This window comes from Carassius auratus, linkage group LG28B (assembly GCF_003368295.1).
Source record: "Carassius auratus strain Wakin linkage group LG28B, ASM336829v1, whole genome shotgun sequence".
NCBI lineage: Eukaryota > Metazoa > Chordata > Actinopteri > Cypriniformes > Cyprinidae > Carassius > Carassius auratus.
Window position 1 is genome coordinate 2,534,177 of NC_039293.1, and position 22,173 is coordinate 2,556,349.

Below are 22,173 nucleotides of genomic sequence, written 5' to 3' on the forward strand. Positions count from 1 at the left end.
ATCTTGACTACTCGTCAGAGGATCCTCTACAGTGAATGGGTGCCGTCAGAATGAAAGTCCAAACATCTGATAAAACAATAATCAATAAGTAATCCACACCACTCCAGACCATCAGTTAATGTCTTGTGAAGCGAAAAGCTGTTTGTGTGTTTGTCCATCCATCAGTAAAACATTTTTAACCTTAAACCATTGATTCCGGCTATATTATTTCCTCAAGTTAAAAAGCCATCACATCTGAATCAGGAGAGAAATATGCACAGATAATGCACTGTTTACAAGCAACAGTCCAAAACAGTTCTAAACAAATACGTTGGTGGATGTTTATGTGAGAGGAAAACAGGAGATGGACTGTATTACTGGCAAAAACCTCATTACAGATTATGGTGGTGTTTTTATCCGCTGTTTTGAACCCTCATTCTGACGGCACCCATTCACTGCAGAGGATCCATTGCTGAGCAAGTGATGTTATGTGAAATGTAATGTACATTTTGTAAAACATGAATGTGTTGATAGTTATGTTTTCACAATTGAAATATATAGATAGGGTTCAGTGTTCAAGCATCAAAGCTGCACTGTAGCTCAAGTTATAAATTAACAGAATTTTCCAACAGAAATTATTTTTGTGTGTGTGTGTTTTTGTGTGTTTTGGACAAGAAAATGCAAATAAATTTCGATTTTAATTATTGTTTCTGCAAGACGCAGCAGACTTATATTAATTATTTCACCCTGATTTGGATCATATGATTTGGATCTTGGATTATAACTGCTGTAAACATTAATATGTTTGTCCATACAGTGGCAGCAGAAGTACAGTTTTGTTTTTCTGTGTCCAGCACAGGAATTAATTAAAAACACACTTTAGACAGACAACAAAATGGTTTTGATTCTCTCTATCAACGCCTGTCTTATTCTTGCATGTCTTTTTCTCTTCTATTTGAGTATCTATCAAGCCTTTTTTTGGTCAATATCGGGATTTGATGATAAAAAAACAAACAAAACAACACAAAACAAACACCTAAAAATGCAATTTCTTATTAAATAAACACTTTGTTCTGCAGCCTTAATAAAACTTCCCACATAACTCATGATTTTCTTTAAGTGTCTTTCAGGCGTGCTGTTTGTCTGGATGGCTCTTGAGTTTGTGAAACTTGACGCTGTCGAGTTTCTCGAAGCGTTTGCCGCAGTGTTCGCACGTGTAGTTGAAAAGTGCCTCAGACGTGTGTTTCCTCATGTGCCAGTTGAGTGACGCTCGCTGTCGACACTGATAGCCACATATCTCACATCTGTAAGAACGGGTTCGAGAAAAACACTTATGAAGTGACATGTATTAAATATGGTTGTGGTTGTTTCACTGAACTCACTGTAACGGCGTTTCTCCCGTGTGTGTTCGGCGGTGCACCTCTAAGTGATTCTTGCGTTTAAAAGACTTGCCACACGTTTCACAGATAAAGTCTCGCACACCTGCGTGAAAGAATGGAAAAATAGGTTTCTCATTACTGATAAATAGAATTAGTTGATAAAAAAAGCAAAAAAAAAAAGCAATGAAAAAAGCAATTTAAAAAACATTTAAATTATTTTTATGTTATAACTTTGACAAAGCATCGTCATTAATGAAAATCTCAAATGAAAGCATTTTTGTAAATGTCTTGAAGCATTTCTGAAAACATTTGTACTAAAGCACATTTAAATTTATAAATTTAAATTTATGCATTTAGCAGACGCTTTTATCCAAAGCGACTTACAGTGCATTCAGGCTATACATTTTTACCTATCATGTGTTCCCGGGGAATCGAACCCACAACTTTGCGCTTGATAACGCAATGCTATACCAATTGAGCTACAGGAACACTTTTCATTTCCAAAATTTCCAAAACATTTTCAATATTAAACAAATACAGAAACTACACATTAAATAAATTGTGAATTATTTTTTTGTTTTGGTCAGACAATATATCATAAAAAATTAATTAACTTTGACAGCTGTAAAACTAAAAATACTGAACCTGCACCAATAATAATAATAATAACAATAAAAATTATAATTAATAATAACTGAAACTGATAAATGGAAATTAATAAAATATATAGGCATATAAAAAATGCAACAAAATACTATATTTGAAATTAAATTAAAGTGAAAAGAGAAAAATAAAATGAATTTATGTTAAAAACGATAACAGTACAGCAGTGATAGCAAAGTAGCACTGGCCAAGCAGATGTAATAGCTGATGATGTACCTGAGTGTATGATCATGTGCCGATGAAGATGGTTGGACAGATAAAACTTCTTCCCGCAGCCTGGATGAGGACAGACTTTGGTCCTGCCCTTCCTGTGCACCAGGTTCACATGATTCTGTTCAACATGCATCATACAAAGCTGTTGAATTCATTATTGAACTTACAACCAAAAGCAGACAGTATGATTTTCACAGAGTCGAATTTTCCAGCTTGTATCTTTAACTGTTTGTGCACTCAGGGACTCTCTTTAGAGATGCACTGCACACACGGGCTCACCTGGAAACTGCTAATGGCCACATACACCTGACTGCAGCCTTCATACGGACAGTGGAACATCTTCAGCATGCCATCCGCCTCGACTACTGGACCCCGCCGGCTCCGCTTAGACCTGACACACACACACCACTGAACTCAGAGCGACTCACAGTCCATACACCTTGCTGTTTTTAGTAAAATAACAATGCACAAAATATGATGATTTGGTGTCCATAAAGATATTAAGAAGCTGTTTTCAGCACTGATAATAAGAACTATTGTTAATAATTGTGCGCCAATATTAACCGAGCAGCAATCAATGTTTTCTGAAGGATCATGTGACACTGAAGACTGGAGTAATGATGCTGAAAATTCTGGAATAAATTACATTTGAATATATATTCAAATAGAAAACGATTACTTTGAATTGGAATAGCTTTTAACAATATTACAGTTTTTACTCTTTTTTTTTTTGTTTTTTGGATCAAATAAATGCAGTTTTGGTGACCTGATCGGATTTATTTCAAGCATGTTAATTATTTCAAAGGTTTCACCAGTAGCCTCAACTAACAGCAGTTTTTAGGTTAGAGGTCATGACTCATGTATAGACAAATCACTGTAAAATCAGGCATGTGACAATGTAACTATAGCGGTTACAGCATGTATAAAATTAGCACACTTAGATGTCTCAAGTCTGATGTCAGTATAAATTATTTTTAGTTTTTTTTTTTTTTTTTTTTTTTTTTTTTTACAGTTTTTGAAAGAATTCACTTCTGCTCACCAGAACTGCATTTATTTGTTCAGTAAAAACTGTAATATTAACTGTGTAATAGTGACTGTTTTCTATGTGAATATACTGCATTTTAAGATGTTTTCCTGTGATATTTTCAGCATCATTACTCCAGTCTTCAGTGTCACATGATCCTTCAGAAATCATTCTACTATGATGACTTGTTCCTCAAAAAAAACATGGACACAGTTTTAAGTTATTGTGAATAACTTCACTATTCCAGTTTTTCCGCTTAAGTTACATTTGAAATCTTTTGGATGGAAACGTAGATAGTGACACCAAACATTTTCAATGGTGTTGTATCAGGTGAAAAGAAAATACAAAGACTAGAGGTTTCATGTGTGGCGGGGTCTATAAGTTGACACTGACTGACCTACTGAGAGACTGCTGAAGCTCTCCCGAACAATGCGATTCTTCACCGGGATCCAATAACCGCTTCTCAGCCAGATCTGGAGTCGTTAAACAACAACACAGTGTCTTCAGAACAATCACTGACACCGAACTCATAAGGAAGTAGCTAGAAGCAGTTAAACGTATCAAAGCACTCATGGTGAAGAGCTGAGACACAGGACAGGTCACTGTACCGGCGCTGTGTCCTGACTGACACATCTGATTATACGACACGTCCCCGATCAGCGTACATGTGACCTCCTCATCATCACCACCACCCACGTTCAGCTGGATGCCTTCAGACGCCAGAGCCTCGTAACTGGGTCCCGTAATTATGATCAGCTATTGGGAAGGATGGAGGAATAAGGGGTTAGGAAATCCAAAGAGGTTAGAGTTTGTCAAAGTCGGGGGTTATAAAGGAAAAATCGGTCAAGAAAGTAATAAAAGTTTTGCAGCAACATGCAGTTGATTTTAATTTGTAAATAAACCACAAATATAAACTACCTAGTAATATAAATAAGTAGTTATTTTACCAAAAAATAGGATGCATGAATATGATATTCAAGGGACAGTCCACCCAAATAGAAAATTCTCTCATCATTTTCCACAGCCCATGATTTCGGGTCTCACTGTGAAGCTCTTAGCTCCTCGTGGTTGCATAGGCCATTGACGAATATCCTCCGTTTCACTCTGTTCATGGCTTTTTGCCCGAGCTCTGCCCAGTAGAGCCCACATTTCTGCCTCTACTCTTCTTCTCAAGCTGTTCCTGGGGCGACCTTGTTTCCTTTTCCCTTGGGGGGGTCCATTTCAGGGCTTGTCTGGTGATGTTTGTGGCAGGCTTTCTTAGGTGTGTCCAATGGGAAAATGGGATTTCTGGTATTTTTTCAGTATTTTTTGGAGTGGATCTTAATCACTTGTGTTTTTTTCGTATTGGGGGTGAGACTAATTTTATTGCAATTTGTTAAAGTCTGCCTGTCTTCTCTTGCATTTGAATTCGGGTCTCACTGACTTCCATAATATGGAGAAAAAAAAATACTATGGACGTCAAAGGGGACCTGAAACGGTTTGTTTCCTGACATTCTTCAAAATGCCTTCTTTTGTGTTCCACGGAAGGCTGAAAGTCATACAGGTTTGCAATGTTGTGAGGATGAGTAAATGATGACAGAATGTAATTTTTTTAGTGAACTGTCCCTTTAAGACATGGGTGATGCGTTGGTGTCAATATGAAAAGATACAGATATGCAAAAGGATTTATTTGACTGCTTACAGTCAAATGGCGCACACATTCAGACACTGGTTAATGTGTATCTAGAGGGGACTTATTTACATGTCAATACAGACAATGGATTTTAAAGCAGACAAGGAAGCATCAAGGAATTTGTGTGCCTTAACGGGATACTCCTCCCCAAAATGACAATGTTGTCATTAATCATGCTGTTCATAAATGAGCATTTTCATACGGTTTACTGCCTACTGCTATTATGTGAAACAAAACAAAATATACAATCATTATTAACTATGGTATGCAAGCCCAGTTAAAGTAAAAGTTTACATTTTTTATTTAAATAATATGTAAATGAATGGTCCTAAAAAAAGCTTAGTAAATTTCTGCTTTAATAATTAATTTATATATACACACACATAACATTTCTGGTAATATTTTTTAATAATAAGTTTATATTTTGTATTTACAATTGAATTAATGTTTTAGTAATTTTGTTGGATGTTGTCTTTTTTTAGCTTTTTTTTTTTTTTTTACATTAAGCAGTTTTTATACATGTTTTTATTATATTTAGTTTATTTACTTTAGTTATTTCAAAAAGCTATGTAAAACTAAAATGATAAATGTGTCTGTTTCCCAACTAGATTAAACTATTTTTTTATACTTTATGGTATCTTATGAATAATTTTAAACTACTTTTTAGTCATTTGTGATGAAGGGTTTTTTTTACGGCATAATTTTATTTGAGGGCATATTTCGTTTTATTTGAAATGATTTTAAGTCATCTAGTGTTGCTAGTGGGTCTCCTCTGTTTGCGTTGACCTACCTGAGATCCTCCCAGTGTGGAGCGCTGGTCCTGCAGCTCACATCCGCCCATCACCGTCTGCAGGTCCTGACTCTCAAACAGCTGGCTCTGTGCTGGGGCGGTTGTTAACGACGGGACGTCTTCTCTGGAACAACTGGCTCCATCCTGCCCCTCCTGTCTGTCCGTCAAGGGCTCTGTGACAAGCACGCATCCGTAACTCTCCATCAAGCCGCCTCCACTGTCCACCTTCTCTAAAGTTCTGGAAGCGTCCGTCTGCTCCCTGACTGGGTCGCTCTGTCTCGCCGCTTCCGGACTCGAGGCTTCTCGGTCCATGAGCGCCTCCATCTCCCACTCGGCCTGGCTGCTCAGACAGCGCTCTGAGGCGGGAGGACTGCTGTGGGCCGCAGGGGACCCCGGGAGATCACCGAGGGATGTGCATGTCATCTGGTGATCCACATGACGATCATCGTCTTCCACGTCACTGATGGCGACTGTAAGATTAAAAAGAGATTTGATTCAGCGTTAAACTAGAAAATAATAACAATAATAATAGTATAAAAATATAAGATTTTCATACCCTGCAGCTGCCCGTGGTTTTGCAGCTTCCTGCTTTTGATGTGGAAACTCTCACTGACAGAAGCTTTCTTCTCTGAAGGCCTGTCCTCCTCATCTTTCTCCAGAACACCGTCCTCCTCGTCTGACTCGGACTCTCCTCCTGCAGGCCAGGGCAGGTTCTGCACAAACGAATGCCCCGCCACACACTGCCACAGTGCAGATGTAGACAGACCCACAGTGGGCTCCACGGCCCGCAGCTCAGGCTCGTGCTGACACGACTGACCGTGACCTTGATACCAGCTCACCACAGTCTGCAGGCTGGTGCCAGACACCTTCTTCCCTGAGAAATAAATAAAGACGAGGAAGAGGATGATACACTACACTTTGAAAATCAATTGGGTTACATTTAGTAAATATAAATATTCCTCACCTTTCCTGTGACTGCTGCATTGTTCAGGAAGGGTTTTTCTCCTAACCATCACAACACAAGAGACACGTTACACCATTCATGTTCAAAAGAAAAGATACATGAACCTGAATAGTGACCACAGCTGTCTCGGGTCCCCCTTTCATTGTACGTTATTGAAAAGAGCTTGAGCTTTCTGCTTAAAGTCTATTTTTGTGTTCTACAGAAGAGATCAGATTATAGTATGATAGCAGGTAGAGTATAGTATATAACTGTTTGGTACTTCATACATGTAAACAAACCAAAACAATTACGCTATAAAGTACAGCCTAATAAATAGCAGCATCAGCTTGTCTTGCAAGATCTAAAAGAAAACGAAGTTTGTTGTGCATGCATTCATTGCAATGATGCCACATTCAACCAACTTAACTGCACAGTGATTTTAAGAGGGATGCATGATCCTAATATGGCGTTGGAGAACTCTCAATACGTACTTGCCGTATTTCTGCTGGTATTTCTCTCCATATGCAGAGTCGAGCAGGATCAGGTACTCGGCGAGCCCCGCGTCGCTCAGGCTCGTGCGCGCGCGCAGGTCGCTCCACACCCGATGCGCTTCTCCCAGATAAACGCGCCGCACATCGTACTTCTTCCGCGACTCGAGCCGTCGCTGAGCCCGGTCCGCGTCGGTCAGCCTCGGGCGACCCCTGCAGCGGCGTAAGATGGCTTTGATTTGCTCTCCGGTGGCTTTGGGGTCTGTGTTTACCGCCGCCATCTTTCGTATCAGCTGTTGAGTTGTTATGTTTTGTCTTAAAGGGAAGTGCCGTGTGTAGCCTTAAAGGAAGTGGATTATTTATTTATTTATCTATTTTACTCAGTGTTTTATTTTAACAATGTAAACCTTTTTTAGATGATCAATACGTAAAATTTATGATGATAAAAAAAATATTAGTAGCAATTTAAAACGAGGATAATTCTATATTTATTTGACCCGACACTTTGATTTGGCCAATCAACAGTGAGCATTCTATTACGGTAGCCAATCAGATGCGTCGTTCTAACAGTAGGCGGTGCGACGGCAAGTTCGCGGGAGAAGAAGCATGTTGCTTTTACGTTACACAGTAGCTGCAGATAAGGCATACTTACATTAAAATTAATAACTGCTGTAATTTTAAGGCAGATTGTTATGGCTGATATTTTAGGAGTCGTTTTCAGACGGTTCGCGTCAGGAACGGTAACGACTGATGTCATATTTCCCGCTGAAGCAGAAGGAAACACTCTGGTGCTCGGGGATGTGAACATCAGTAGATCTGTGTTGTTTCTTGCGGCTGTTACAGCTGCCACAGATCTGGGGCTCAAAGTACTGTTTTTCACACAAACCCCCTTTCAGTCTCTGCCGGTGTCTTTGAGAGCTTCACTGCCTGGATTAAAACTAGAGACTCTGAAGGTAATAACAACGGTTCGTCGATATAATTAATGAAGTATATATGTAAAACAGGGTAATTCAGTCAAAAGTGCCAAAACAATATTTGATACACTAATTTCTAAGGCCTCAAATCTATCAATACAATGAAAACTTGCTGTAAAAATTCTGATTGATAGTTATGGTATTAGGAGATACTGAATGATAACTTGATATTTATATGCATTTATGTAAATAGCTGCTACACTGTTCATCTTGATTTCCATTACAAACTAACAGGATTTCATTTTACATTTTGGCCATATAAATATCAGCATCTGCACCAAATTGCACATTTTTGGTCAAGTATGCACTACAAATTAATATTATATCATAATGTATGATAAACAAAGAAAACATAATGTCCACACACTAAGATTACAGCTTAAATATATATATATATATCAAAATACATAATGTTTCCAGCAGAATGAAGCCTGATGAAGACCTGACTTTTTTTTGTTCTGCACCTAAACCCAATTTTGGATGTTAATACCAATTTGCATTTCTCTGCTCATAATGCATGATTCACAACAACAAATGTTTTTTTTTTTTTTTTCATGCATGTCCATTTACAGAATGTCAAGTTTGTGTATGTGAAGACTTTGGAGGAGCTTGCTGAAGATCTAGCGTCCCTCCATGAGCTAGCGTCTGAGGCTGCGTCTCCTCCCTCTCTGATCATCCTGGACGGTCTGGATCATTATTTGCACGGGTCTCGAGGTGGACCGCTCCAGGACGACCTGAGTCCCGTGGCCCACGTGGCGGCCCTCCTGCATGACACTGCTGCTTTTCTCTCCCAGATCCTGCAGAGCAGAGCAGACGGCCAGGGCCTGTGCAGAGTCATGGTCTCCTTTCAGTCTGAAGATGAGGGCAGTCGGGACAGTGAAGCGCTGGCACCTGAGCTCCTCCTCTCTGTGCTGGACCGTTACCTGCAGGTGAGGTGCACACTAGAGGAAGTGAAGCATGACGGGGAGTGGCGGGTGTATCTGTCAGTCATGTGTCCTGCGCTGGTTCAGCAGTGGCACATGGTGCTGCGGGCAGGAGGTGCTCTGGAGTTCAGGCCAGTCTTCGGTGGAGAACAGCAGATTCTGGAGCAGCCAGAGAAAAGCAAACAGGAAAACGAGAGATGTGGAGACAACTGTTCATATTAAAAAGTTCATATTGCAATACAACCTATTTCAGTTTGTCAGTTTGACAAGCCATACCTGATCAGAAATGTTTACGTGATATTGACAAAGGAACGTAAACTTTTCTTGACTAAATACAGATAGTCATCCATACTTGGAGAATTTATTTAGCATTGACAATGTAAAAAAATAACTACAATTTAATGTGAATTTAAAGTTAACTATGAAATGAATCTCAGCATTTATTTGTTGTATGCCTGCTTTACATTTTATTGACAGAAAAATTCATATATTTGATTTTCCTCTTTATTCGTTTCCTTTTGATTAAGCGGTTTAAAAAAAAAAATCTAAATAGATTGAATACTTTATTACATTGCTCGTTTGTAACTTTTTTTTAGGGTTTTTTTTTACAATTTGTACATTACCCAAAATCAATAATTTTCATTCTTTTCCATGTTTTTTCCTAATTAAACTTGAGTTACTAGCTGTTTCAATCAGCTGAGTCAGCTGTTAGGAGTCAGTTTTTCAGTCACCTTCTCAAGGGCTCAGTTATCTGCAAATGCTCCATAATTATTTTTATACATGTTGATGCAAAAAAGACTGTTTGGAAATTTGATGATTTCTTAAGTCTCAGAAATTGGGCTACACAAAAGAAGAGGTTATACAAAAGAGGGTCATTCATTACATTTTGAATGAACTATCTCACTAACACAGAGAACATAAAAAAAGGAAATGAGAAGAAACTTTTTTTTTTTTTTTTTTACAAAATATGACTTTATTGCTGATAAAAAAGGACAAATAGATATTTAGAACCTGATTAATACGTTTTCAATCTTATTACCAATGCAGTTATGAAATAAAACACTTAGTGATTGTAAAATTGGATTGACAGGACTACATGTCAAATGTGTCAGAAATGGCATACATATCCTTTTTCTTTTTTTGCAAGTTTCCATACTAAAAATGGTAGCAAGGTTACCAATTTACCTTGGTTAACTCAAAGTAGTTCACAAATTCAACACATGTGGTTTAACCTTCAGAATAAAGAACACACAAAGAAATGCAGACAAACTTAAAGTAAAACTGAGGTTTCTGACCATACTGCATATTACAAACAAATATACAAATTAACTTAGTACACTACTAAAAAATGTCAGTAATATTTTAGTAAAAGTAAAAAATGACTTTCTTTTTTTTTGTAAATGCCACCGAAGTGGGTTAAGTTTTAACTATTGGGTGCTAGTTGTATTTTAGGAAGGGTGTAATCCTCCAAAATCAAATGCAAACGCTGGTTTGAAACGGCCGCTGCTCTCGATCTAATCAGGTCTCACTACAAGATCAAGATGTGTCACACAATTCTGTTTCACTCAGAAATGTCAATCATGAAAAAAAAAATTAATTGCAAATGTCAATAATGTCATGGTTGACTTTAAGTGAAATGGTCTGTTCCAAATCAACCATACAAGCATTCCCAGAATGCACCAGAAGAACCAAGAATGGATGGATGAATTATCAATTCAATTCAGTTGTTGTTAAGTTTCCCGTCCTCCTCTAGGCATTAATGTTTTACAGATCTGAAAAATACATATTTACTTAAACCAGAAGACAAAACAGAAAACTGTTTAAAAATATATATATTATGTACAATTTACAAGACAGATTAAGACTTGGGAAACCCCAAACAGAATGATATATGAACTGCCATCAGTCACTTTCCACGAAGAAGATTAAAAAAAACAACAACTAATAAACCCTAAAATCTTCTGGAATTTCAGTGGTATAAAAAACAGCTGCCATGGTAAATAATGCTAGCTTATTTTATCATGTGGGAGTTTTTTTGTATCTGAAAAATCCTAGTGTTTTCATGCATATCTCCTTTAACGTCATGTCTCAAAGAGAACCCAGTAAGATCCTGATGTCCTGTACAAATCAGGTTTTTTTTTACTTCTATTGTACGGATGAAAAAATGAAAGTTAATGGCTACCAGCAACTGGTTACCAATGTCCTTCAAAATATCTTCTTTTATGTTCCACAGAAGTGAAGCTGAGCAAAGGATGACAGAGTATTCATTTTTGGGTGAACTTTCCTTAATTATTGTGGATTTACAAAACAGGACCCGTGCTGGACTCTTATCCGGATTTAATGTATTGACCAGAGAGTGGCCACTTGTGGGGGAAGATCTCGTTTTTGTAATCATTTGTGTATATCCTGTGTCTCCCGAGCTCTGCGATCCTGCTGGAGCTCATCGGGCTGTAGTCCATCGAGACCCCTGAGTCTGCAACCGCCATGTAGGAGTATCCCGGCCCTTTGGGGGGCCAGGTGTGGTTGGGATACTCCAAGCTTGATTGTGACGACAGTCTGCCCGAACCCGAGCTCTGCTGCAGGGAGCCAAGGTCGGAGTGTGAGGTGCTCAAGGACGGCGTTCCTGCGCTGCTGAAGAGCGTCTGGAGCGGTAACGTCTCCTCGAAGACATCGTCCGCCTGCTGCTCAATGTCTCCTTGATTGAGGGTGACGTAAGTGTCATGTGACTGCAGTAACGAGGACTGGGAATGAGATTCAGGGTTTTCCTGAAGAGCCCTCAGCTGATCCATGAGCCAGTGAGCGTGAGGAGGGTCTCGCCATCTGTCCGTTAACCCCGAGTCCGAACGCTCGCTCTCGTCCTCCTCCGCAGGTTTCATCTCCTCTCTCTGGGATGTGCCGTGGCTGGTCAGGGAAACCTCGGACAAAACCTCCAGCGGTGAAGGAAGCTCCTCTGTGTACACATGGACTGATCTGCCCCACATGCTGCCATTATTGTGGCTCATCCACTCCTGAGGCAGAGGAAACACAAAATATTATTACAGAGTTGTGTCCCGATATGTCACAAAAACAAGAGCACACACACACACACACACAATATAAAAGAAAAGCCTTGCAATGTGTACTGAATCCGGCTAACTGAAACTTGGCCGGTACTTGCATATCGTTGCTCTTTTTTTGGTTTTGAGTGCTTCTATTTGATTGCGTCCTCATTTGTAAGTTGCTTTGGATAAAATCATCTGTTAAATGACTAAACGTAAATGCAAGAGGTTGGATTGTGGCTTATGTGATTATGGACTGAAATCCATGGACATTTAATAAACTATAATTTGGCTATTTTGTAAAAACCCGATTCCAAAAAAGCTTTGTATTTAATACAACTGTACAAATTTTGAGTAAAAAAGGAATGGAATAATTTTCAAAACTTATAAACTATTTCATTCACAATAGAATATAGATAACATATTAAATGTTGAAAGTGAGACATTTTTAAATGTCATGCCATATATTGGCTCATTTTGGATTTCATGAGAGCTAGACGTTCCAAAAAAGTTGGGACAGGTAGCAATAAGAGGTCGGACAATTTAAATATACATATTTACAGCTGGAGGTCCAATCTGCAACTTATTAGGTTAATTGGCAACATGAGTGGCAGTGTCTCTCAGAAGTCAAGAAGGGCAGAGGATCACCAATTCCCCCAATGCTGAGGTGAAAAATAGTGGAGCAATATCAGAAAGGAGTTTCTCAGAGAAAAATTGCAAAAAGTTTGAAGTTATCATCATCTACAGCACATAATATCATCCAAAGATTCAGAGAGTCTGGAACAATCTCTGTGCATAAGGGTCAAGGGTAAAACCATACTGGATGCCTGTGATCTTCAGGCCCTTAGACAGCACTGCATCACATACAGGAATGCTACTGCAATGGAAATCACAACATGGGCTCAGGAATACTTCCAGAAAACATTGTCAGTGAACACAATCCACCGTGCCATTCACCGTTGCCGGCTAAAACTGTACAGGTAAAAAGAAGTCATATCTAAACATGATCTAGAAGCACAGGCATTTTCTCTGGGTCAAGGTTCATTTAAAATGGACTGTGGCAAAGTGGAAAACTGTTCTGTGGTCAGACTGAATCAAAATGTGAAGTTCTTTTTGGAAAACTGGGATGCCATGTCATCCGGACTGAAGAGGACAAGTACAACCCAAGATGTTATCAGCGCTCAGTTCAGAAGCCTGCATCTCTGATGGTATGGGGTTGCATGAGTGCGTGTGGCATGGGCAGCTTACACATCTGGAAAGGCACCATCAATGCTAAAAGGTTTATCCAAGTTCTAGAACAACATATGCTCCCATCCAGACGTCGTCTCTTTCAGGGAAGACCTGGCATTTTCCAACATGACAATGCCAGACCACACACTGCATCAATTACATCATCATGGCTGTGTAGAAGAAGGATCCGGGTACTGAAATGGCCAACCTGCAGTCCAGATCTTTCACCCATAGAAAACATTTGGTGCATCATAAAGAGGAAGATGCGACAAAGAAGACCTAAGACAGTTGAGCAACTAGAAGCCTGTATTAGACAAGAATGGGACAACATTCCTATTCCTAAACTTGAGCACCTTGTCTCCTCAGTCCCCAGACGTTTGCAGACTGTTATAAAAAGAAGAGGGGATGCCACACAGTGGTAAACAAGGCCTTGTGAGATATGTTGATGCAAATCAACTTATTTTTCGCTTAAAATGATCAATTTTCTCAGTTTAAGCATTTGATATGTCATCTATGTTGTATTCTGAATAAAATATTGAAATTTGAAACTTCCACATCATTGCATTCTGTTTTTATTCACAATTTGTACAGTGTCCCAACTCTTTTGGAATCGGGTTTATAATTGGCTAGTAACTATGTTCACTGAAAAACCATTAATATTGTGAAATATTATTGAAATTTAAAATAACTTCAGTTCACATACTTCAGTGTCTTTAGTGTCACATGATCCTTCAGAAATCATTCTAATATGCCAATGAGGTCAAGAAGCATTCATTATTATTATCAATGTGGTGCTGTCTTATATTTTTCTTTGGAAACCGTAATAGTTTTTCCATGATGAATAGAAAGTTCAAAAGAACAGCATTTATCTGAAATAGAAAACATTATAAATGCCTTCTCAATGTCACTTTTTAACAGTAAACTTAACTGAGAAAAAAAAAGATTACACTGAATCTCGTAGATTACACGTTGCATCTAGACGGATGTACTGTTACTTCCTCTACAGTAAGAAATCTGGGTGTTATATTAGATAGCAACTTGTCTTTTGAAAATCATATTTCCCATGTTACAAAAACTGCATTCTTCCATCTTAGAAACATTGCCAAGCTACGAAACATGTTGTCTGTTTCTGATGCAGAAAAGCTAGTTCATGCATTCATGACCTCTAGACTGGACTATTGTAATGCACTTCTAGGTGGTTGTCCTGCTTCGTCAATAAACAAGCTACAGGTAGTCCAAAATGCAGCAGCTAGAGTCCTTACCAGGTCAAGAAAATATGATCATATTACCCCAATTTTACAGTCTCTGCATTGGCTACCTATTAAGTTCTGTATCAGTTACAAAATATTACCACTGACCTACAAGGCACTAAATGGTTTAGCTCTTGCGTACCTAACTAGCCTTCTACCACGCTACAATACATCATGCTAAAGTCCACTAAAGGAGGTAGAGCTTTTTTGCATTTGGCTTCCTGATAATGTTCAGGATTCAGACACACTCTCTCTGTTTAAATCTAGATTAAAAACGCATCTCTTTCACCAAGCTTGGTCAAACACATGAGTATTCATTCCTTTCCAAAATTACCTGTTTATTCAACACTCATCATTTTGGTTAATTTATTAAACAAACAGTATAGGGTACTTTGTAAATGATACCTATATAGACATTGAATAAATTACCTTAAAATCCCCTTTGTAGACAGTAAAAAGACCTGGAAACTTGTGCTCTGGTGTCGGGATGTCAGGCCAGAGTTTCTTAAGAAGAAACCTGTAAAGCACACAGAAACAGTTCAGTATATTTCCCAACAGACATTTAAGTCTGTGCATTTGATGCATGAAATATAAAGTTTCCACAATTACATTATGTGCATGTGTTTCTGTAACATACATATCTCTTTGTCCAGCAATACATGCACAACCTTAAAGGTGCTGTATGTAAGTTTTTGATTCAGTTAGCATATTTGTTTATCTGAAAAACAATGCTACAGTCAGTTATTCTCAAAAATTATATTTCAGCACCTCAGGTTGCTAAATGGCGGGAAACACAACTTATTGTGGGTCAAGGCCGGGTGAAAATAAAACCCTGCAATACCTAGTTTAACCACTCTGTGTCAATCCTATGTACACCACCTTTAATTAGCCTTTACTGGACAACGATTCAAGGACAAAAGTGTACCTCATAATAGTATTTATACATTTGTCCTTATTTAGATGTGCACTCATGAAAACTGACTTTTGGTGGGACAGAATCACAGTCAGAGACAGCAGGCAGAGGATCAGTCCGATAGAAAGAACAAGTAACACGATAAGCGGATCCACATCTGTTAGAAAAAAAGAGAGAAACAAAATGATTGTGGTCTTCCTTAGCGGTCTGACAATGCTCGACAATGTCAAATGGATTGAGATAGCCAATCAATTCAAAGTAGGCGTGGTTTACTTGTCACATATTCAGAGAACAAATTCCTGTGTGTTAAAGGAATACTCCACCACAAAACGAACATTTTGTCATTAATCACTTACCAGCATGTCGTTCCAAACCCGTGAAAGCTTAATTCGTCTTCATACTTTCTTCTGTTTCAGCCGCGCCACAAGGATATGTTTTCTATGTGTATTTATGCTTTGATTTGAAAGAAAACAGCACATCCTTGTGGTGCGGCTGAAACAGAAAAGCGTTCACAGCCTGAGTTCAGCTCATATTCTCCAAAATGGCGCTACGGTTATGTATGGAGAGACGAATTGTTGAATTGTTGTTTTCTTCGCTTAGAAACAGTATTCTCGTCGCTTCATAACATTACGGTTAAATCGCCGATGGCTGATGGACTATTCTGACGACTTCTTTCATACTTTTCTGGACCTTGACAGTGTAATTTACTTGTCAGTCAATGGGACAGTCTCAAGCCTCCCGGTTTTCATCCAAATTATCTTAAATTGTGTTCTGAAGACAAACAAAGCCTTTACAGGTTTGGAACGACATGGGAGTAAGTGATTAATTACAACATTTGAATTTTGGGCTGGAGTATCCCTTTAAAGTTTGAAAAGGGCAATGTAAGATAACATTTAAATATGCGACAACTGTTTTACCATAGAAATGTGTACTTCCCCACTAGAATTATACAGAATTTCTATCACCATTCAATGTCTTTTTAATTCATTAAAAAATTTACCCCCACCCCAGTGTTCAAGACATGTTTAAGAAATCTTAGCAAATATCAACTGCCAGATATTTTTTTATTTTTTTTTTGCTGTGAAATCGCGCGGCTCTTTATATAAAGTTGGATATATAAGTAGGGTGATAGGCCTATAATTTAAAATGTCTACCAAGTTAAACCTTGATCACAAATCTGTTGAAAAATGTAAACTATATTATTGCCCAGCTCTAATATGTTAAAAAATTATATTTATTAAGATTACGTTTTATTAAGATATACATTAACATCATGAATTTTTGTAAAGTTGTGTTAAAACAATGTGTATTGTGAAAAGCACTTTAAAAAAAAGACTTGATTTGAAATGTTTTATATACTGATTGTACTTTCAGAAAGGATTTAAAAGCACCACGTACCGCTTGGCGGCGTGACTCCAAACACAGGCTCGGTCCAAGCACTCCAGTAGCCTTTGTAGGCAACGCCATCGGGTTTGACGCGGACCCACACCTTGTATCTGGTGTCCGACTCTAAGCCAAACAAAACCAGCATCGTGCTGACCTTTATGACCTCCACCTTCAAAATAAATTCACCCGTGAGTTTGAAATAGATGCAAACTATGACTGCTCATTGAAGTGGCACTAACGGTTCATGAAGTGCAATACCTTGCCCAAGTCACTTCCCTCCGCTGCGTATCTGACCTCGTATATCATACTGTCATCCATGTATTTGAGCTGAGGAGGCAGCCAGCTCACGTTCAGCTGCCCTTCCTTCCCTGAACTCATGACCGTGAGGTTTCGGGGAGGATCTAGAAACACTGTGAGAGCAAAGGCATTGTAAAACATCTTATATGAAGAGAACTAAGGGCTGAGTGCTGGGTTACAAATTGTACTCCGTTACTAATTACATGATACATTTGTAGTCAGTTATGTAATCTATTAGATTTCACAATTGAGGTCATCTGTTAGGATTACTTTTGACCTAACTTGTTGATGTTTGTCACATAGATTTAATATTGTTTTGTACCATACTGATATAAAAATACAAAGAGAGAGAGAGAGAGAAAAAATAATACATTTTTTGTTATCAACAATATGATAAGGGTTTCCTAAATTGGGGTTTGTCACATTATAAGACAATGTAGTCATGTATACCCATCACTATGTCTGCTTAGTGAAGATTTCTTCATTTATTACTTTTACAAAGCTTTCACAGACTTACAGATGTTCTCCGCGTTGAGGCTACGAGTGTAGAGCATCTGGCCATCGCGGAGAACCTGCAGATGAAGAGTCGCGAAGAACGGGGTTTTGGCCAGTTTGCAGAAGAAGATGGTTTTGTTACTCGCCAGTAAAGACAGAGATGAAACCGCACAAGCCATCTTGTTCTTATTCCTAAAGACAGATGAAAACAAGAAATTGTGTCAATTGATATTTTCACAGGACAACTGAACTAAAAAATGACCTGAATAACATGTTATGCTGTCTTTAAAGAGACAAAGTTATGATTTAGTTTTAGCTTTGGACCTCAAAGCATGAATCAGTTACTTACTCGTATGAATATGTGAAGGTATATTGATTGTGTAAATGATTCCTCTCTTCCTCCTCTTCCCAAAAGCATGTGAGATCCTTTCCCTCAACAAAACATTTAATATGCTCTGTTTCGTCTTGGAGTAACTGGGCCACTGAACAAACATGTCACGTTATGTCGCGAGAATTGCCAGCATTATTCAAAGACATAATTTATTTTTAAGTACACAAAGCATAGGTCAACACATTTTTTTTCTTATTTTATATTAAGCCTTTTGTGTTAATGTAAGCAATTAATAAAAATGGTAATTATATTATCACATATATTAAAAAGTTGCATATTTCACGACTTTCTCAAACGAAAACATGCAATTATTCTGTTCTTAGTTGCTCAGTTATTAATAATGGTCCTTATTATCACTTTTGCTGCTTAATATTTTTGTGAAAACCACAATATATATTTTAAGGATTCTTTGCTGAATTGAATAAATTTTTATGTGTCCTTATAACATCTTTACTGTCACTTTTGATCAGTTAAAAAAGTTTTGAATGCTAGTGTATCAAAAAATATTAAGCGGCAATAATAGTTTTCAAATTGATAAAGTATCTTGAGCGGCAAATCTGCATATCAGAGTGATTTCTGAAGGATCATGTGACACTGAAGACTGGAGCAACGATACTAGAAATTCAGCATTGCATCACAGAAATATATTAAACTTTAAAATATATTAAAAGTTAAATTTAAATTGTAATAATATTTCCCTGTTTTTTTTATTTTTGATCAAACAAATGCAGCCTTGGCGAGCTTTAGAGACAGTATATTGATTAAAAAATGGTTTATTGCATCTACTGTTTTAGACTTCTTTATCATTTAAATTTTATAATTATTATATTTCCACATTTTTGTTTTGAATTTAGAAAGTCACGAAATATGCATGTAACTTCATACAAAAAAAAAAAAAAAAGACATTTGAAGGAAACTTTTCTTACCTTTACTTTCAAAATGTTGTCCTCCTATAGTGACGAAACCAAGACACAACATGAAAACAATTTTCAATCGGTTGCTCCTCATTTTTGTCATCCATTTACATTACTGCTCTGTATAACGGTCCCGAAAGGTGTATCCTCCTTTCCAGGTGGGCTTTTCATCCAAATTGTTTTGCGGACACCATTAAGAGTTACATGCATCTCATCCGATAAACTGATAGTGTGTTCAAACAGTCTGTTTACTCCTTTACTATTTGGAGGTGGAGCGTCAAAATAGTGGGAGGAGCCTAAGTGAGGACATGCTGTAATAAGTGTTTGAAGTGCTCAGTCTTCACTCTTAAGATACAACATTACATGCTGTCCAACCTTGAGGCTGTAGGAGTAGGAAATAATATGACTTTTTAGCGTCTTAAACACTTTTAGCCACTGATGCATGTCCTTTATGTGAAGTGGGGTCAACAGGTGCTCAGTTGTAAGTGTTTTGAAGTGTGCAAACTGCACTTGTGTTGTTCTGCAAACTGTAACCGGTTCTTTTTATCACGGTCTGACACTCTTGTTTTTTTAAGCTCAACCTGTGTTATCAGCACAGCACTGAGCTCCTCTTACGCACAGATAAGCGCAAGCATTGCGAGCCGATCCAGTCTGCCAGCAGCTCACTGTCCATTATCACTTTGACAGGACTGTGCCGTTATTTCAGCCCGGGACACATTGTTAAGTTAGGAAATGTGACGCCTGATTAGGCCCACAGGTGGTTTTAATCAAACATAAGCTTTGTCCTTTTAGATAAGAACTCATTTTATGAGCATGTAACAAAAAATGATCCAATTTTGGTCCTTTGATGCACTTTAAAACCTCAATTCAAAATGGTCTTCAAAAAATACACTGTCTCAGAAAATTGCTAGCCTAAATTGCACAAATAATTACAAAAAGAAACGAGTAACACCTGAATTGAAATGTTGGAGTAGAACATTTTAAATCTCCATTGTCCAGTAATCTTAGTGTTAGATCAATTCTTTAAAAAAGTTTATCTTATCTGTTATTGATCCCTAACATCAACCCCAGTGGCTTTCTGTTGCTGCGGGTCGGTCCGGGAGAATGGACAGTATGAGCAGATATAGAGATTTGGCGCAATAACAACGCACTTTATTCAGGAAGATAGCTCATTTGTCTCAAACACCCAATCAAAGTATTTAGGAGTTACTGTATATGTTATCTTATATGTAGGTAAAGGATAAAAATATAACTGTTAATAAACGGAGCAATTCCAAGAGGATGTGCATATGTATTTTTCTAGCTCTCCAGGGGTAGTTTCAGTTCTCACCTCAAAACAGCATCAGCACATTGTGTGCATGTGCGTGTAAAAGAGGAAGTTCATGAACTACATTTGTTTTTTGAGAGACAAATGGAGAGAGAGTGAGGAATAAGCGTTGAAATAATATTAATTGGATGATTTATGGTTCAGGGCTTCACTCTGAACTGGGGCTGTTTTTAAGGGGACGGAAAACGTGTAGTATTACTATTAGCAAGCTTATTACAGTAGCAGCAGAAGCATTTATCAAACCATCAATACATCCAAAATTTGGCTAAGTTCACTTTAAAGGTAGAGACCACTGATAACCACAGCCTGCTGATATAGAGGGTAACAGCATGATTACGAGTGTGATATATCGTTTTGACATAACTTAAATTTCATTCTACATGCCCCGATACACTGACATTACCCCCCACTAGCATCACAATGGAACATGCAAAAAGAGTTAAAAAATTCCCACGCCTCTATATAAATGACACAAACACCACTCTTGTAGCTCAAATAATATAACAGACATTAATCCATTTTTACAACAGTAAGAAGTCAAATGAAAGACGGCTATCTATTTAAGATGGTCTTTGGAGATTGCATTAAAGTTGCATTAAAACATTGACATCCTCCTTCATTGCCATACAGATTCGGTAAGTGCATCTTTTATGATAATACATTTTTGGGTATTATTTGATCCTATGTACGCATATTTATTATTTTAAATTTCTGTTTAAAGATTGAAACAAAATTAATTCTGTATTTGGAGGAGGAGCAACAAAGGCAACACCCGCACGTCACAGATTTGGGATCAAATCCATCCTTCATTATAGTGGGAGAAATAGCACTGAAGCAAGACTTTTTTCTATGAGCAGTTAATACTGTCTAGATTTACTCACATATTAATCCTTTCTTTAGTTTCATGCTGCATTGCTTTACTGATATCTTCATTGTAAAAGTAAATGAATCAATTTTACAATTTAATTTAAGACTTTTCTATCTAAGAAACAACAGGACTGAGAAGGACACTGACAAATCATAACTTCAGACAGACAACACACGGAAGCATTATCCCTCGTGACCAAATATCTGATGTTTGCATATTTGCATTACAGTTTACCATTATAACATGAAAAACCATGATGCCTTAAATTTGCACCACATATGCAAATATAGTTTTAAATATAGCAATTTAATTGGTTGCGGTTTGCATTTTCTATACTATATTTATACTATATACTATTTTTATACTATACTATATATCTCTGCTATACTATGTTTGGCATATGAAGCTGACAGATCATGTTTAATATTCATCTGCTCTTGCAGTTTTTGTTTGTTTTTACAGTTCAGTTATGAGATTTTGCGGTTCAGCTTATTAAAAGCAATTTAAGATACTGTAAAAAAGAAAAACCAGACAGGTGAGACTCAGGTCAACGGTGCATGTATTTCCTCTGGCTCTGGAGGATGTGGGTCAGTGGGGTGTAACAGGAAAATGAAACTCAGGAAGCACCTTCGTCGTAGTTTTCAGGGTACACACATAAAAGCTGAGAGGTTGGCAGAGATATGGGTATAAAGTCATAAATTACAGATATCGACTCACATAAACAGCCTTTAACTGGAGCCTTTTTTAGAGGTTCTAGAAGTACCTTTTTTAGATACTGCAACACAACTGCCATCGAATTTTTACCTAAGGTCCCTTTTCTAAGTGATCAGATTTATAAGATTTACTTAAGAGAAGATTTACAGGATGAATGTAAAAACATCCTGTTACCCTAAAAATGTAAGTTTAGTAAACTGGAAATGTGAAGTTGTATAAACTTGTGTATGAGTTCTCTTAAAAAGTCTGGGAAAGTTATTTTAAGGCTATACTTTGTGATCGCTAATCATTTTTAGAATGAT

General features: G+C 37.7%; 3 protein-coding genes across 3 annotated transcripts in view; 1 reads left to right on the top strand and 2 right to left on the bottom strand.

Annotated features, from left to right (window-relative positions):
* znf653 (zinc finger protein 653) overlaps positions 1–7,578 on the bottom strand; it is an 8,338-nt gene extending 760 nt beyond the window's left edge. Inside the window, exons 1-10 of the mRNA XM_026240135.1 lie at positions 7,155–7,578; positions 6,685–6,725; positions 6,277–6,594; positions 5,721–6,190; positions 3,867–4,014; positions 3,656–3,731; positions 2,514–2,625; positions 2,238–2,352; positions 1,362–1,461; positions 1–1,283 (exon numbers count right to left, since the gene is read on the bottom strand). The exon at positions 1–1,283 is cut by the window's left edge and continues 760 nt beyond it. Coding sequence (XP_026095920.1) covers positions 1,106–1,283; positions 1,362–1,461; positions 2,238–2,352; positions 2,514–2,625; positions 3,656–3,731; positions 3,867–4,014; positions 5,721–6,190; positions 6,277–6,594; positions 6,685–6,725; positions 7,155–7,432 — 1,836 coding nt within the window. The 5' untranslated portion in view covers positions 7,433–7,578 and the 3' untranslated portion in view covers positions 1–1,105. The remainder of the gene's footprint in view (positions 1,284–1,361; positions 1,462–2,237; positions 2,353–2,513; positions 2,626–3,655; positions 3,732–3,866; positions 4,015–5,720; positions 6,191–6,276; positions 6,595–6,684; positions 6,726–7,154) is intronic.
* Positions 7,579–7,715: 137 nt separating this feature from the next.
* Positions 7,716–9,979, top strand: swsap1 (SWIM-type zinc finger 7 associated protein 1). The gene is made up of 2 exons (XM_026240137.1): positions 7,716–8,104; positions 8,698–9,979. Exons 1-2 carry the CDS (start codon positions 7,844–7,846, stop codon positions 9,268–9,270), a joined length of 834 nt encoding a protein of 277 aa, XP_026095922.1. The 5' UTR covers positions 7,716–7,843; the 3' UTR covers positions 9,271–9,979.
* A 213-nt stretch (positions 9,980–10,192) lies between these two features.
* On the bottom strand, positions 10,193–19,206 carry epor (erythropoietin receptor). The gene is made up of 8 exons (XM_026240136.1): positions 18,975–19,206; positions 18,007–18,139; positions 17,680–17,849; positions 17,124–17,275; positions 16,878–17,034; positions 15,549–15,636; positions 14,996–15,083; positions 10,193–12,056 (listed from the first exon to the last, which is right to left on the bottom strand). Exons 1-8 carry the CDS (start codon positions 19,063–19,065, stop codon positions 11,376–11,378), a joined length of 1,560 nt encoding a protein of 519 aa, XP_026095921.1. The 5' UTR covers positions 19,066–19,206; the 3' UTR covers positions 10,193–11,375.
* Between the last annotated feature and the right edge of the window lie 2,967 nt (positions 19,207–22,173).

Coding starts and splice junctions, on each gene's coding strand:
- epor (XM_026240136.1), bottom strand. CDS start 19,065: ATGACAAAAATGAGGAGCAACCGATTGAAAATTGTTTTCATGTTGTGT. Junction 15,637..16,877: donor TGGAGTCACGCCGCCAAGCG/GTACGTGGTGCT, acceptor TTTTTCTAACAG/ATGTGGATCCGCTTATCGTG. Junction 12,057..14,995: donor TCTACAAAGGGGATTTTAAG/GTAATTTATTCA, acceptor CCTCTGCCTCAG/GAGTGGATGAGCCACAATAA.
- swsap1 (XM_026240137.1), top strand. CDS start 7,844: ATGGCTGATATTTTAGGAGTCGTTTTCAGACGGTTCGCGTCAGGAACG. Junction 8,105..8,697: donor TAAAACTAGAGACTCTGAAG/GTAATAACAACG, acceptor GTCCATTTACAG/AATGTCAAGTTTGTGTATGT.